Source organism: Cetorhinus maximus, chromosome 3 (assembly GCF_964194155.1).
Source record: "Cetorhinus maximus chromosome 3, sCetMax3.hap1.1, whole genome shotgun sequence".
NCBI classification, from domain to species: Eukaryota; Metazoa; Chordata; class Chondrichthyes; order Lamniformes; family Cetorhinidae; genus Cetorhinus; species Cetorhinus maximus.
In genome coordinates this window covers 176,631,647-176,644,337 of record NC_135881.1, presented here as the reverse complement: position 1 = coordinate 176,644,337, position 12,691 = coordinate 176,631,647, and the positions used below count along the sequence as shown (strand labels likewise).

At 42.6% G+C, this 12,691-nt stretch overlaps 1 protein-coding gene across 1 annotated transcript in view; it reads right to left on the bottom strand.

Moving 5' to 3' along the window:
* The window catches only part of eepd1 (endonuclease/exonuclease/phosphatase family domain containing 1), a 192,513-nt gene that overhangs the window by 64,994 nt on the left and 114,828 nt on the right, over positions 1-12,691 (bottom strand). Inside the window, exon 4 of the mRNA XM_078539320.1 lies at positions 5,493-5,544. Coding sequence (XP_078395446.1) covers positions 5,493-5,544 — 52 coding nt within the window. The remainder of the gene's footprint in view (positions 1-5,492; positions 5,545-12,691) is intronic.

Here is a 12,691-nt window from a genome sequence, read left to right as displayed (position 1 = left end):
GGGATACCAGACACCCAGTGATGTTCCAAGTGCTTTATAACCAATGAAGCACTTATGAAGTGTAATCACTTATTTTAAAATCCATTTAGTTCTTCCGTTTCAAGAAAAGAAAATTCTACAATCCTCTATCGCAGCATACAAGTGTTATCACCGTTCAAGTGAAGATCTTCATGACATCAGTCCTAAATTTGTCTTTTATCAGTTTGTGTATTTCCATAATTTAAGTACTTTGCACTTTTATCTTTCTGACTTTGCTCTTTAATTCTAAAAATATTTAATTGCACTTAGTCCACCCTTTCCTTGGTACAATCTGGGTATAATGACAGACTCTCTTACCAGTATCCTGGCTCTAAGACACATATAGATTTTTGTGCAAGTGAAAGAGAGAGACAGAAGTTAAGGCCAATGAGTTGTAAATGACTAAATACAGGATAGTTCAAAGAAATGACTAGAGTAATCTTGGAGTCAATATGCAAATGACAGTCTGCACAAACATCTCACTGTCAAAGTTGCAATAATTCCTGTCGCAACTTAAAACCACAAAGTTAATCTGTACTCAGTAATGCTAGGGAAAATGAAAAACATTTTCCCTTCTGACACCCAGCATCAGTAATCTCAAGTCTCAGAATCTTCAGCTGTATTCCATTTCAGCTCTCTCTCCACATTCTGAATTTCCTCATCTCATTTTCTTGCACTCAGCCAATCGCTGCTACCTCCTTCATACTTATGAACTTTACAAATATCGCCTTCCCACTTCACCCCCTTTTCCATCCCTGTTCAGCTATTTTAGTTTACATGACTCTACTGCAATTAAGAACAACAACTTCTGTATTTGCAAGCCAATAAATGAAGAATGTCCATTTATTCGCAACAGATCTATCCTCTGAAGGTAATCTCTGGCCTATGTTTACCAAGATGCTTGGAGGTATGTGCATCTAAAAAGGTGTATACTAGAGTTTAGTTACACAAGTCCACAGTTTCCCTAGGCGAGATTTATATTAGCTCATCATGGTCACCATCACTTAGAAGTTCAGATGTTACAGTTCCTTGGGTCACTCACAAAAACAAAATGCGCTTTCTTTTGAGAGTTCCTGGACACAAAAGCCCAAAATTTGCTTGAGCAGGGCATCTAGCAACGAGTACCATGAATTGGATATTTTCATCTACCACTATTATTGTGCCATAAATTTGTGAAATCGCAATTTGATTATGGTACGATGAGACCAGTGAGGCAGCTAGGGCCTCGGTGACTGAGTCTAGCTCCTTAACGAGTTAAATTTAAGGACAGAAAAAGCAAATGACAGAGAGAAAAAAGGGTGAATTTGTCAAATTAGATACAGAAAGAGAAATAATGAGAGGGAAAGAATGGTTGGATTAAGAGAGAAAGGAAAAAAGAACAGAAAACGAAGATTTTTAAAAAATCCTCTAGGGACAATATATTATTTGCAGGAGTGAGACTCCACAGCTTCAATTGTCCTCTTTTTGGTCTTCAAGGTTTGAGTTATATCAGGACCATAAATCGATCCATTGCACTGTGAAATAGCAGCCCTAACTTTCTGCAACAAGTTTAATATGTGTTTACACAACTAATCCAGCAATTCCTTGCTACTCGTGGGGAGATGGCTGACCTGCACAAATTGTCCAGTAATTTGTGGCGATTTGCAACTTTTTTTTACTTGTCACAAATTGCTGGATCTTTCACACATTAATGATGTTGTGTGCCTTAAACTCTGTTATTTTTTCAGCAAACTTTGGGACACAGTCAAGAAGCATTAATGAGCTCAGAGACCTTCTCACGTTGTGTTGAAGCACGTACAGTCTCCTTTCAATTCTATGTTCCCTTATTTTCATCTGGTATTCTGCAGCAAACATTTGACACTAACTTGAACTATATGAAACATTGCTATTGCTTTTAACAGCTCCTTATGTCTCTAAAATGCTGTCTATCAAATCAGAAGATTGGGAGGAAAGGGGTTGAGAGAGAGACAACCCGTTGTCTTGTGCGTAAATTCTTAACTATATCTGAAACCTCATCCAATAATGACTCAAGTTTTAAAATTCTCATCCTCGTGTTCAAATCCTTCCATGGCCTCGCTCCCTTCTCCTTTTCTCTGTAACCTCAAACCCCACAACCCTTTTAAAACTGCCTTTTGCACAACCTGCACTCCTTTGGCCCACAGGTGGCTGTGCCTTCATCCATCTAGGCTTAAACTCTGAATTCCCTCCTTAAATCTCTCTGCCCCTCTCAAGGCCCTCATTAAAACATCTCCTTGACCAATCTTGTAAGTCGCCTCTCCTAATGTCTTTGGCTCTTTCTGAATTTTTTCTGATTATGCTCCTGTGATGTACCTTAGTCTGTTTTGCCACTTTAAAAGTGCTACATAAATGCAAGTTGTTGAATCGCCAAAAGACACCATCAAGAAAAATTACACTTGTCCCAACTCCTGTTATGAACTTTTTCTCCTGAGGGCTCCAAGTCAGGTTGTGGTGGGGTTACAGAAAGATCAGCAGTCCACCTTTACATTAACCAAGTGTCACTTTATTCACACACCAGCTTAGGCAGCAAGCTGAAAAAGGCTATTCAAGTGTGGATGTTGGTTGGGAAGCATAGCTAAGCCTGATCCTACCCTCTCCAGACACAGATAGACAGGCAGACAGACTAAACACACACACACACACACTTGTCAGCAGGAGTAATTCATTAATGATGAGGAGTCAGAACCTTGACAGAGATTTTGCCTCCCTTGCCTAAGGACGTTGAGGCCAATTATAGCATTCCCACAACTGCTTTGGTCCTGGCTAACACTTGCTAAATCAGTGCAGAGCAGAGATCAGGTCAGGGGTCTTCTGGTGCTGTACAACTTAATGTCTTCACCATATGGTGCATTGATCCAACAGTCCCTCGGGATAACTTGTCTATTTCTAATGAGAAATGTATTAAATACTGGAATAGTTAAAAAATATATATAAATGTATGCTGATAAATATAATTGAATGAGTTACACCTTCAATATTTTGCTTGAAAAACAGTCAACTACCTAGCATACACACAATAAAAGAAGCATCAAAATGCTAATCTGATCCTGTTAGATGGTGAAAATCAGAAGATTAAATTAACTGTAAAGAGGATTCTTCCTTTCCATTCATTGGATTCCTGTGTAAAGAAAAGATGCAAGACCCTAATATGTCTGTTCAAGAACATTAATTGCTCCTATAATGAATGACAAATGTATGCAAGTGGGTTAGTGAAATATTACCTGACAAGAAGGGGATGCCACACATCAATACTATAGGACAAAGTCACATCAAGGTGCGAGGAGCCTGGGTGTACCTGTGTTACAATGGAGTCTTATCCACATTACAGCCCAAAACCTTACACTTTGTAAGAGAACCAAATTGTAAATGTTTGATAACAGTGTAAAATGCAACACTGATAATGTAGGAGTCCATTAGCTTTAACAGGGTCACTGATTTTTTTCTGGGTGTAGGATAGATACATAAAGATTTTAATCAGGTTTGCTTTTGCATAGCAGCTGGGAATGACATGTTTCCTATGCATCTTAAGCGGTTTTCATCCGTTCTGCTTCAGTTATCTGAAGGCAAGTGTCTGTTTCAATGTCGAGCTGCTTCAAAGCAGCATGCATTCAAGCTGACTTTTTCAGGCAATTGGCTTCCTTCCCACAAATCACCCCACATCACGCCACCTCCACCTCCACCCCCCACTGCCTCCATTTATTACAAATAGGCTGATGAGGATCCCTGTAATACTATAGCTGGGGAGCTAAACTAGTTTCAAATCAACAAATACTTCAACTTAAAGGAACAATTTAAAATGAAAGCAATATGAAGTGTACTTCTACCATTGTGGTAAAACCCATAAGCTCTGAGACATAAAAGCTAGCCCAGAAATAAAAGGATCCAAGTCTGGGTGGTGGAAACAGTAAGTGACAAGTTCCTCCTCTTGCCTGGAAACATACACAAGCATGATTCAGAGCAAAGATGTATTACATTGACAAAACCTAATTCCAGGCCAAATAAAGAAACTGAGCTCCAAATGTGTTGAGAACATTAGATGCAAACTTTTAAATCCCTGTGCACTGAATCCAGTTTCTCTAGTTAGTGAACCTATAGCCCATGGGAAATTAGAGCACTCTACTGCACCTAGGACACCATGCAACAATTTCTGTATGCCACAATATTTTACTCACAATTAAATATGAAAACCAAGTTTCATTTAATTTGTGCCACATAAGGTTTACAGGTGCCAAGTTGTACAAATACACTGAGGTACTACTCAGTTAGATAAAATGGCTCTGTTATATACATCATTTATTGAACATAGGAGTGAGCTACAAAATTGTCAATGAACCTAAATAGCAATATCATGATATTGTGTACTTAAGTCTTCAGTCTTATGGTCATCAGCATATTATTGTCAGCATGAAATGCATAAAAATAAAGTTTTATTAAACAGAACATGCAATAACAGCCATTACATGCTAAGGGAACCGGGGCCTTCCTGATCAAGCTTTCTGTCACTGTTACTACTGCTCTCATGGCCAAAGCTGACTAAGTGTTGGCTCTGTAGTATAAAGGGTTAACAGATTGGGTAAATGATGATGTACCACAAACGCTAGTCAGTCATGTATTTGACTCTCGAGACAAAGAGGTTGGAATCATGCCTAGGAGTTACATGCCTACTCTGCAACTTGTTTGGATGTAGCACTTATAAACAAGTGTTACGCACGTACCAGAGTAGTCTACAGTCTGTCTAAGTCCCACGCCTAAAGTCCAAGACAGAACAATTTAATCACAGAACAGACTCCATTGATTGTAAACACTTCAGGATGTCCTGAGGTTGTGAAAGGCAGTTTTTAAATGCAAGTCTTATTTTTTTATCTTCCTGTAACTTGCGCTCTGCACCACAGAGGAAGAGGCTATAGTTATCACGGTGGCTTCCACCGCATCATCTCCAAAATGAGCAGAGTTACTCAACATGCATGTGCACCAACCTGGATTCATAGGAGCACGCTGCCCCATCCCCGCTGCCACAACCCATCCCATGCAGCCCGATCCCGCAAGGTAGGCAAAAACAGTCCTCTAGGATCAAGAAGGCTTTGGTGAACTTGTTGAGCTACAGGACCTTATTCCCAAGAAAACTTGGTTATCAGCTGTAAAAACTGGAATCACACAATGGAAATCAGTAAAACACATGCAGAACCTCCCAACCTCCTTTGATTGACTGCTGGCCACGAACTAGCAGGGACTTTCAGACAATATCTACCCATGTTATATGCCCAAGGGGTTCAGCTGGTAGACATAAACCACTTCAGCTTTACACTCATTATCTGTGACATTACCTAAACTGGCAAGAGTTAATGGTTCTCCACAAAAGTCTAGTCATCCGCTATCTGTCACACACAGTTATTGACCCGCTCCTTAAGATTGTACAATGCTTGAAGGCAATAGCTTTTTTTTATATAAATCTTTACCTTTTCTAGAGCTTCTCGGTCAATGATTTCTTGCACAGCCAATAACTTGATGCTGGAAAACAGGAAAGACAACACTTCAGTAAATTAAGTTCTTTCATCCAGGACAGCACTTGAATATTTACTTAGGCATCTTTGGGGATTCCAAGGTTCATCACGCCACCCGAAATGAAATCCTTGGAGAAGAAGAAAGTGGAAATATTCCCCAGAGGACCATCCAGGCTGCTTGCTTACTATTTCTTTTAGATAACGCTACAAACATACCCCATTGTAGGGAAAATTGTAACAAAAACAGACCAAAAGCTACTAAATTTACCCCCTTTTAAAGTACGACTTTCTTTTGCCCTTGATGAAATTGTCAGAGGTGGTAAGTGTATGACAACAGATCTTCAAACCGAAACAGTAACTACTCCTCTCCAGTGATGGTACCTGACCTGCTCGGTATTTTCAGCATTTTGAGCTTTGATTTCAGATTCCCAGCATCCTCGGAGTATTTTGCTTCTGTAAGCTGCATCTAAAGTGTATTTTAAACAAAAGATGATGGAAGACCCAGACAATTTGAAAACTGAAGATTACATTCTCGATGGAATGAGGAAAATGACACAAGTGTTCGTCCATTGTGAAGTCATGGGCAGATTTTGCCGTTGGCGTGCAGGGGCGGGCCCGACACGCCGACACTTAAAATGATGTGCGATGGCGTTGGGCGTGCGTCCCGGCGTCATTGCGCATCATTTCAATATTTCATTCGGCAGGCATGCACCAGAGGCGTCTATGCACCCGCCAAACTGTCAACGGCCTATTAAGGCCATTAAAAAAGTAATTAAAGTTGTTATCAATGCTGCCGTCCAACCTTAAGGTTGGCGGGGGGCAGACGAAGAGCCCATGCAGCCTTCGCGTTTTTCAGGAAACCTCATCCACGGCCGGGATGAGGTTTCCTGAAGCTTTTATAAAATAAATAAACACATTTTCTTAACTTCACAAACATGTCCCAGCTCATGTGACACTGTCACATGATGAGACATGTTTAAATAAATTTTTACTTTATTTATTAAAACGTTTTGTCACCCATTCAATCTCCCTGAGGCACGGTGCTGCCTCAGGGAGATTGCTGCGCTCTTTCATGAGCATGCACGAAAGAGCACAGGCCCCAACTCTCCCTCCTCCCCCCACCCGCACAGGTAGCGCTGAGCGCTGCTGGCCGCGCGTTACGCTAGCCAGGCCTTAATTGGCCCACCCGCGTAAAATGGCGGCGCGCAGCCAATCACGGGCGGCGATCAGCTCCGCGCCCGCCCCCACCCGCTCCCGCCCAGCCCATTGGAAAAATTCTCCCCCACGTTAACTGTGATCACATCACAATATATCCCAACATGGTGCAAAAGCATTTAAAATGGCAAAGGAACTAACATTCACACTTCCAGGAAGGACTTATGGGTAAGGAATCAGAAGTGGGAACCCTAGCTAATTTTCTCCTAACTCAGGGTGTTGGGGCCAGTGGTCACACACTTGCCCCAGTCGAGACAAGTACAAACGAGAGACTGAACCAGAGGCTTATCTTGTCCACGGGTCCTGGCTACAAACTGCCATAGGGACCAAGGCCGCAAAATTTGATAACTCCTGAAAACGAGCACAACGATTGTTTGTTGCTTCCGATACGGACAGCGTGCAAATTTTATGTTGCATGTTAATTTAAATGATTATAGAGTCAAGCCAGCACTAAGCACACTATTGAATGGCTGCATGCCTGAGCAGGACATGCAAAATCATGAGAGGCTAGCATGAATGAAAGCTAGCCTAAATGGCTTAAAGCCAGTCCATACCTCTTAAAGAGGATGTGCATTATGGCTACAGCAGGTACTGGAAATCATTCTACAACTGGCAAAGAATGGCACAACATGGCAGAGAGTGGAGAGATGTCATCCATCAACAGCGGGCCAGGAGACCCTTGAGGCAAACTTTGCAAAGACAGTGAGACCAGACAGCCGCGGAGGTCAATGCCATTTGTCTAAGCCCTAGGATCTCGAGGCAGTGTTGCAAGAAGTTCAATAACCTCACAAGTGGTCAAGATAGGTGAATGCATCTTCAAATGCCATATCCACTAGCTCCCCGCCCCTTCCCTATGCATCACACTCCCACCACTCACCTACCAACTATTTGGCAGGAATCCTATCTAACAGTCATTGCTCCATCTCATGCTTGCAAACTTAGCACTGCTGTAAGCCACGCACCCATATCTCAGCTTGCACACACTGCCAGCTATTCAACCATGACAGCCTCATCACTGAACACATTGCATAACACTCAATGACATACCTTTTCCCTCTTGGAGGATGAGGTGGTGCTTAACTGGCACAGTGCAGGCTCTAACCTCAATGCAGGAGACATTAGTCACCTTATTGAAGTGAGGCCATGGTCTGTGGAGGGGCTCAAATAATTGAAGATAACAATATCCACCTACATATTTCTCCCCGTCACATCCCACAGCCCTGTCATTCCATAATATCTTCTGATTTATAAGTCTGCAACTCTTACTCTCCTCTTTCCCCTCACCACAATCCTACCTTTGTGCCTTTCAGATATCCATTTACAGCCTGGTCAGGCAGTGGTGGAAGAGCAAAAGGTGAAAGAGCAGGAAGACAGTGATGATAAAGGAACATTGTCACTCGCTCTCACAGCCACCAGCTCTGATACTGAGACTGTGTATACTTTAGAGGATAGCTTAGAGGCAGATCTACATGTGGTGAGACACTGGGCAGGCAACCTTAGCACAGGATAGGCAACAAAGGCTGCAGAGGTGCCAGCACACCTGAGAGCGAGGCCACACATTAATTCTGCTGCAGAGGACTCAGATGAGGAATTCAATGAAGTGAGCTACAGAAGGAGGTCGATGGATATATACAATGAAATGCTTGGTACATCGGCAGTCCTGCCTGAAAGCCTGGGGTCAATGGCAAGGAGCATGGTGGAATCCAGCACCAACTTACCTAGGGTTTTCTTTTTACAGAGCTTGGAGTCCATCATTTCCAGTGTGTAACTAGTGGCCTACTCCATTAGGACTCTTGCATATCCAACCATGATGTAGCATGTCTTGGTCGATGTCTCCACTTTTATTGCAACACAAGCTGAAGCTACTCAATGTCTGGGGGTTACTGTGGAAGCTCAGACTGCATTCAGGCAAGCTCTGACTGCTGTCATCTTGGCTGTCATATTCGTGTTCAAAGGAGCTTGCAGCGTGTCACTGAAGTCCATCAATCTCCTTTAGGGAGTAGCAGGGATTCCACGGAGCACAAACTTGCTGTTCTCTCTCAGGATTGCAGCATTCGTCCTCCCACCATTGCCACTCCACCAGTGCCCTTGCTGTTGCCCATCAGTCAGCCAGCCCAGACTGCTGCCACTCATGCAGAGGTGATGCAGTCCAATGCTGGACCCTTCTAGACCCAGAGCTGCTTGGGGTCATCTTCAAAGGCCATCTGCAGTCTCCTCCACTCAAAGTCAGCACTTTTCCACAGACCATGCTGCAGGCAATGGGTGTAACACTCTGTAAGAGCACTATCTCAGACAAAGACAGGCACTAAGGGAATGCAAAAGGTGATTAGTTAACTTTTCTCTGCATTATGGCATGGTTTGATTTATAAATTTGGTTTGGAATGTGTATTTTTCGTTGGCCTTTAGTTTTGCGTTGTGGCGAAGCAGACACTGTGTATGGTCAGTGACAGAAGAAAGGTAAGCTGTGGGACTGTTGGTGAATAGGGAATCAGGTATCACAGTTAGACAAGTCAATCGCGGGCAGCCTAGCTAGTGAGGGGTTGTGTTGGTTTTCTTATCCCTTCATCCTGTTCCTCAGCTTGTTGCTGTATTACTGGTGACAAGGCTGTGAACACACAATGGTGAGTTGTGCAGCATACAGCAGACCATTACAAATCTTGATACCCGCTCTGCTGAGTACTGAAGGGCTCCTTCAGAATGGTCCAGGCAGTGGAAGCATTACTTAAACACTCCAATGGTCTACTTGATTTCATTGCATGTGGCAGCATTGCTTTCACTATATGCAGGCTGCCCATGGGAGCATGGGCTGCACATTGGAGTCTTGATACATGTCGTCAAATGACAGCCCTTGTTGCCCAATAGACACTTCGTTGTGTTGTGTCAAATGCACAGCAAACTGATGCAGAATGAATGTATTATGACTGCTGTCAGGGTAGCAGACATTGACCTTCATGATACATTGCATATAGTCACGCACCAGCTGGATATTGAGGGAGTAGAATCCCTTTTGTTTGCAGTGCATCTCAGAGTTGACATGTGGTGCCTGCAAAACAACATCTGTGCAATGTCACTCTGCACCATGGAGAAGCCTACAATCCTCATGAAGCCACAAGCTCACTCTGCCTTCCTCTCTCTGACGAGATGGAATGAAATGTGTTCAGCTTTCTTGAACCCAGCGCTGCAGTGACCTCTACCTTATGCAACAGTGGATGGTGAAAGAGGAGATGTTGCAAATATTGTTTGCTCCAGCTTGGAAGCAGATGGCCATAGCCGCAACCACTAGCAATGCCATCCTCATTCTGCCCTGAGGCTGCAGTTCTGGCTGCGGATATCCTTAGTGAAGTGGAGATGTTTGACATTTTCTAACAGAGTTCAATGAATTGTGCTCTGTACATCCTGGGTGGATATGGCTGACAATGTTAGAAATGTAGGTCTCTTTAAGAGTAAACCAGGACTAGCTTCGGAGTGAATTAAGAGCAGGTGATGTTATTTGAAGCCTGTACTTAAGAACTGGGTTTTCCCCAGAGGGGGGCAGGTTTGCTTCTGGACAGGGAGAGGATCCAGAGGGGAAAAATGGAAACTGGTATTTGTGCTGAACTATAGTTTAATGATAAAACAGTTGTGATTCACAGAATATCTTCTGCTACCTGATTCAGTAAATGGATATCCATCTAGTAAACAATGTCCTGCTGCTGTGAGCTCTTCTCCTCTTCCTCCCTGTTCCAGTCTCTTGTCTTGATCTGTGTCATCTCTGCTCATTTTCTCTACGATACTACAGTCCAAGGACATGCATACTACTACACCCATGTCTAGGAGCAAGTGGTTTGTGCAGAATCCTTGAAGTCTGAACGAAGTCCTACAGTATGTGCCAAATGACTTCCTGTAGCTTTAACAACTTTAAACAACCATGGAAACCACCGAACACTGTCACAATCACAGCAACAGCCATTAGAAATCAATCAGCAACTAACTTGAAAATAGTAGATGACTCATTTAAATAAAACAATGAGTTTTATATGCTCAGCTATGTAATATTAAGGGAGCTGGAGCATTGAGTTCCAAAATGGCAGCACTGACATTACACGCTAACATCATGATCTGCCTACTCCCAGTAGATGGTCCCTGTGCCCTCAACAAAATAGCATCTGGCAGAGCTGGCACCAGAAATGTGCTTGCCACTGTAGACACCATTTTGGAGACAAAACAGCATTCTTAGTGCTGAAGAACTGGGGCTATGGAGCTGAATTTTGCAACCCAAGTACCTCAGGACAGACTGTGTACTGAACCAAGGAACTTGACAAGGCTGGCTTTATTTCTATTGCCTCTAACAAACACGACAGCCTTGTTTCAAAGTTCTGCCTCAATGGACGCTGACTATGCCCCTGCTTATGATTTACTGGCCTTAAGACTGAAGCTCTCCAGTAATCAACACAATGACAGATTTCCCTTTGTCCCAGAAGATAATCACATTTAGTTTGCCTGACATTGCCAGTTGGCAAGAGTTCAACTCATTACTGGTTCTTTTTGCAGATAGTTCAGTCCAGCAATCTGAGGAAGTCTTAAATATTTACACTAATTTGGTGAAAGTATAAACGAAATGTATGCTCAGATTTGGCTATTAAAATGTTCCCAGCTTGCATGCTTCATGTACAAGATACTAAGGCTATCAAGCGAAGGTATAATACTTTGGAGGTATATGGTTGGCCTGACAACGAACTGACAACCACATAAAATTTTTTAAAAGCCTACAACTCCTTAGCAACATAGACTTGTGAAAAAACTAGTAAATCTGAAGGTGATTTATTTAAACAAACGCCTTTAGATAAAGTACATGGTAAATTTTGTCTGTTGTCTTTTATCAGGCGAGCTTCAAAGAACTTAAAAGATATGGGGGGGAAATAATTTCTAAATTGCGAAGTTCAGCCAGAATTATAGGAAGCACTTGAGTCGAGAAGGTTAGATTACCCACTAGAGAGTCTGGGCTTCCTCTTTTTTTTATATATACAGTAGTTCCTTGCTCATACTCAGATAAAATATTGCTGACCTCTCCTTTGGAAGAAGAATCCTATTCCTTTAAAAAAAAACTGTTCTAATTAAATTACTAACACCAGAATGTTCCAGAACTTGGGTTGTTGACAGAGTGGCATCAACAGTCAATTAATCAGATTTAATAAGGAAGCGGTTTCCTTGTACCTGCAGGAACCCACTCAATAGTATACTTTTCACTTCTGTCTCTTTCCCCGAGCCACCCCACCCTACCCCCACAGTCTATCTGAGACAAACCACATCTGTATCTAGGGGTAAAAACCTCAGGGTTTAGGGCTGCTGGTCAATAATGTTGAGTTTAAAAAAAAAACTGCTTTAGCCAAAGGCAAAATTATTTTCACTTCCACCTGTACCAGTGTTTGGACCATTAAACTAAGGCTTGATGACGCAACTGAAAGGAATGCTATGGCAACCATCAAAACTAAATGAAACAAAAAGCTCCCAAAAGCTGATGACACCAAGAGTAGGAGGGCAGGGTGTGGGTGGTGGTAGGAGACAGAGGCAGAAGGCATAGAAGAGAAAAAGGGTATTCATGAAGTTCTTCATGTCGCTTTTGAAAAAGAGGCATCAATGAAAGATTCAGCAGCGGGAGTTATTTCCTACTGTTGTGAAGTGGTATCAGGTCAAAATTAATGCTCAGACCACAATCATCACAGCTCCAGATGTGCCGAACACCACACTGAAGAACTCAAGCAGTGGTTCAAGACTGTAATGCTCTCACTATTTCTCTGGTGGCTTAACCATGCACTCTCTCCACCATTACAACCAATGTGCCCAGTATGCGCTACCTACTGACTCCATCTTGCATCAACATCAACAAACCTGGCTCTGGAGGTCATCAACAGCTTCACGGACCTTGGATTAACAATCACCAGCAACCTGTCCCTTGATGC